Source organism: Triticum aestivum, chromosome 3D, assembly GCF_018294505.1.
Source record: "Triticum aestivum cultivar Chinese Spring chromosome 3D, IWGSC CS RefSeq v2.1, whole genome shotgun sequence".
NCBI lineage: Eukaryota > Viridiplantae > Streptophyta > Magnoliopsida > Poales > Poaceae > Triticum > Triticum aestivum.
In genome coordinates, this window is record NC_057802.1 from 14,264,914 (window position 1) to 14,268,078 (window position 3,165).

At 55.1% G+C, this 3,165-nt stretch overlaps 1 protein-coding gene across 1 annotated transcript; it reads left to right on the plus strand.

The window, feature by feature from the left end:
- The first annotated feature begins 1,702 nt into the window (after nucleotides 1-1,702).
- Nucleotides 1,703-2,454, plus strand: LOC123076904 (uncharacterized). The gene has a single exon (XM_044499055.1). The coding sequence runs from the start codon at nucleotides 1,774-1,776 to the stop codon at nucleotides 2,347-2,349; it is 576 nt and encodes a 191-aa protein (XP_044354990.1). The 5' UTR covers nucleotides 1,703-1,773; the 3' UTR covers nucleotides 2,350-2,454.
- The last annotated feature ends 711 nt before the right edge of the window (nucleotides 2,455-3,165 follow it).

The following is a 3,165-nucleotide window of genomic DNA, read 5'->3' on the forward strand; positions in this document are numbered from 1 at the left end:
GCAACACATCAAGAGAAATGGTCCTCCGCCAAAGTCGTTATCGGATTCATAGCTGCCTGGCTTTGAATCTTTTCTTTCTTTGCTGCTTGCAGTTTTTCTTTAGTTTGTCCTTCGGTTCTGAATGGCCTAGACACTAGGCCAGAGGCTCGGTGAAAATGAACAGATCTGTTTCTCCTTTAAAACTTTAGCATAGAATGGCCTAGACCCGGACAAAATCATAAAATGGCTCATTCTCGGGCGCCCTAGGCTAGGCGCGATAACTACCTTCGTCGAGGGTGTTGCGCAATCTAGCATGGCGTCCTAGGCCCCGCGTCATGCAAAGTGTACCATTTTATGTATTTTTTTATTCGGTTCATTTTGTGCTAAAGGTTTAAACAATGATCAGATTTGTTAATTTTCACATAGGCTTTACAATCTAAGTGCAAGTACACAGTGACCGGACACACCTTAAATTCCATCCGTTGCATCCAAGTATCTCATAGTTGATACCTCAAATCCATATAAACCGTGCAAAATAAAAAGACATACCATGTAGATATCCTATCTACCCTACACTACTCATCATCGGAGATGTCCACAATCTCTCTGCCGGGCTCTGGGTAGATGGCCGCCTACGGCAACGGCTCATCGCCGGACTCACTAGACGCGAAGATTTCGTCGATCTCCGCCATCCGTTGGCGGAGAAAGCACCGGTTGGCCTTCACCGCGGCCTCCGACTTGATGGACTGCAGGATGGCGGCCTGCTGCACCGTCTCATTCGCTTGGGCGACCTCGAACTCAGCCATGGCTTCCTCCATGGCGAAGCCCGCAGCTGGCTCTGTCTCCTCCTCCAGTCCGCCCCCTCCATGGGTTGGGTGTCCTGCTCCGCCTTCTGCTGCTGCTTCGCTTCCTCCTCCTTCTCCGGCTCCGAGGATTTCGGAGACAGGCCGGCTGCGATTCTGGCTTCGTGCCTAGCCCGAATCTCCTTGAGCAGCTGAAGGTCCGCTCTTGCGTTAGCATAGAGTAGGTGGTCACCCTCTATCGCGACATGGCTCTCGACGGACGGCGAGCGAAGAGGGAGGGAAGCGGATCTTGCTCGGGCTTGCGATGCAGGGATGGAGGGAAGTGGATGTGGCTAGGGCTGGAAGTCGTCGTCCGGCATGAATTGCCGGACTTTGGCCCTCGGGCGGCTAGTTGGAGTGGCGCCACGCGAAGTTCACACCCTTCGGAGGAGACGCCCGTCGAACAGTTGGTATTCCGAGTGATTTCGTATGGGCCCCAACGTTAGTCCGAGGTGGCGGACGCAGCCGGGACTCCCTCATATCCCCCCAGATCTGGGCTAGATATTAGGGGTGCCCGCCAGCCCAGGTGTTTGAGGCCGGTTTGAGACGTCCGGGTATACGTTTTTTTTACCGGTCCGTCCTCCCCGGTGTTTGGACTCGGTTTGAGGCGCTCAGCTCTAGATGCTCTAACAATATTTGTAAAAATAAAAAATAAAAAAATCTAACGATATCTGTATGCGCCTGGCTCCTTGGGTCCATTGATTCCTCGTTGAGGTGCCCCCCATGCGCGTGTATTGTTTGTTCTATAGGTAATTGCACGCTTGTACTTGTCGACAAGGACACGTTATGCACTCGCCTGTAAGAAAAACCATTTCGGCCGCTCGTATGTCAATTATGTACGTGAAGTTAGACCGATCTGCTGACTATTTATATGCCTGCGCGCTTCACGACCGTTGCACCCGAAGCAAAGAAGCGAAGGGAAAGAGAAGGAAGAATAGTCTGTGCATCGGCCATGGAGAGCTCCTCCTCGTCTCTCTTGCTGAGTTCGTATGCCGGCAACAACAAGAGGGCCAGGGATGCCGACCTCGAAGTGGGCTCGTCCGCGGAGGCGGAGGCCGCCAAGAGGATGCGACCGGAGGACCTGCTGGACCTGCTCGCCGACGACACCGACGCCGCGGCGGCCGGCGACCTGGCCTCCGTCATGCGGAGCCTTGAGGAGGAGATATGCGCCGACGAGCTGATGCCGCCGCAGCCGGAGCTGGGGTTCCTGCTCGAGGCCTCCGACGACGAGCTCGGCCTGCCGCCGGCCGCCGGGGCGTCCTCCTCGTCGGACGACGCCGGGGGCTGGGAGCCGGAGGAGGCCGCAGGCCTGTTCGGGGAGCAGATATGGGGCTTCGAGGACGAGATTGACGGCGCATACGCCTTCGGCGGCGTCGCCTACTCGCCGGAGGCCGCCGTGGCGGCTGCTGCGGCCGCGGCCGAGTGGGGCGACGACGGCTTTGACGCCGGCCTGTTCGGCTTCGGCGACGAGTCATTCGGGCCGTCCGATCTCGACGTGCTTCGCCAGGAGACCATGCCCGCCGTTTGATCAGTCGTCAGTGGATGGATGGATTAGCCTTTTCTTTTTTACCTTTGGCTGACTTTAGCTTTACCCTTTTTTTAAGAGAAATGTCAAAAATAAACCTTAACTTTATACTCGAAGTCTGAATGGAACCCTGACCTTAAAATCCCTGAAATTGGTACCCTCTTCTTTTTAATCTTGCCAGGATCGAGGGGAAAGTGATCACTAGAGAGGCTATGGCGTATCACACGAGTACGTGCGACGATGTATATGCATTTTCATCTTTTTTTTACCTGCCGTGATCGTTCGTACACGTTGCGCGCCGGGATAAGTTTGTCACGTGTTCAGCTACTTGTAGTACTGCGTACGTGTGTAATACGGCAGAAGCAATTGCCTACCTTGCGTATACTATCACATCAAGCCGGAATCGATCAAGATGCTTAGGTAGTCAGCTTCTTAACATGTACGTGCCCCGGTGCCCGCTGTATCCCACTGTCCGTTGGCCACCTAACAACGGGGAATTGTTGCTGCAGTTCAAGGCTTCATACGTTCATCAGTGCATGGTCCTGGTCTGCCTCATCGCATGGCAACTCGCCAGCAGCGGCATGGTTTGCGCCGGCGTCGTTCGACCAGGCGCGAATCCGGCGACACCCCGAAGCAGAGGTGGTTGTGCGCCAGTTTGTTCGTCTCTCGGCGCGGGACCTGACTACAGAATGAGGTCTCCAAGAACGATGGCAACCGGACAACAAACAACAAAGCTTCTGACCAGCTGACGTTGCCATCACGTCTCCCGCGGACGCTTCGTGTAGAGCAGCTTGCCGCCGTACCAGCCAAGAGCGGAGT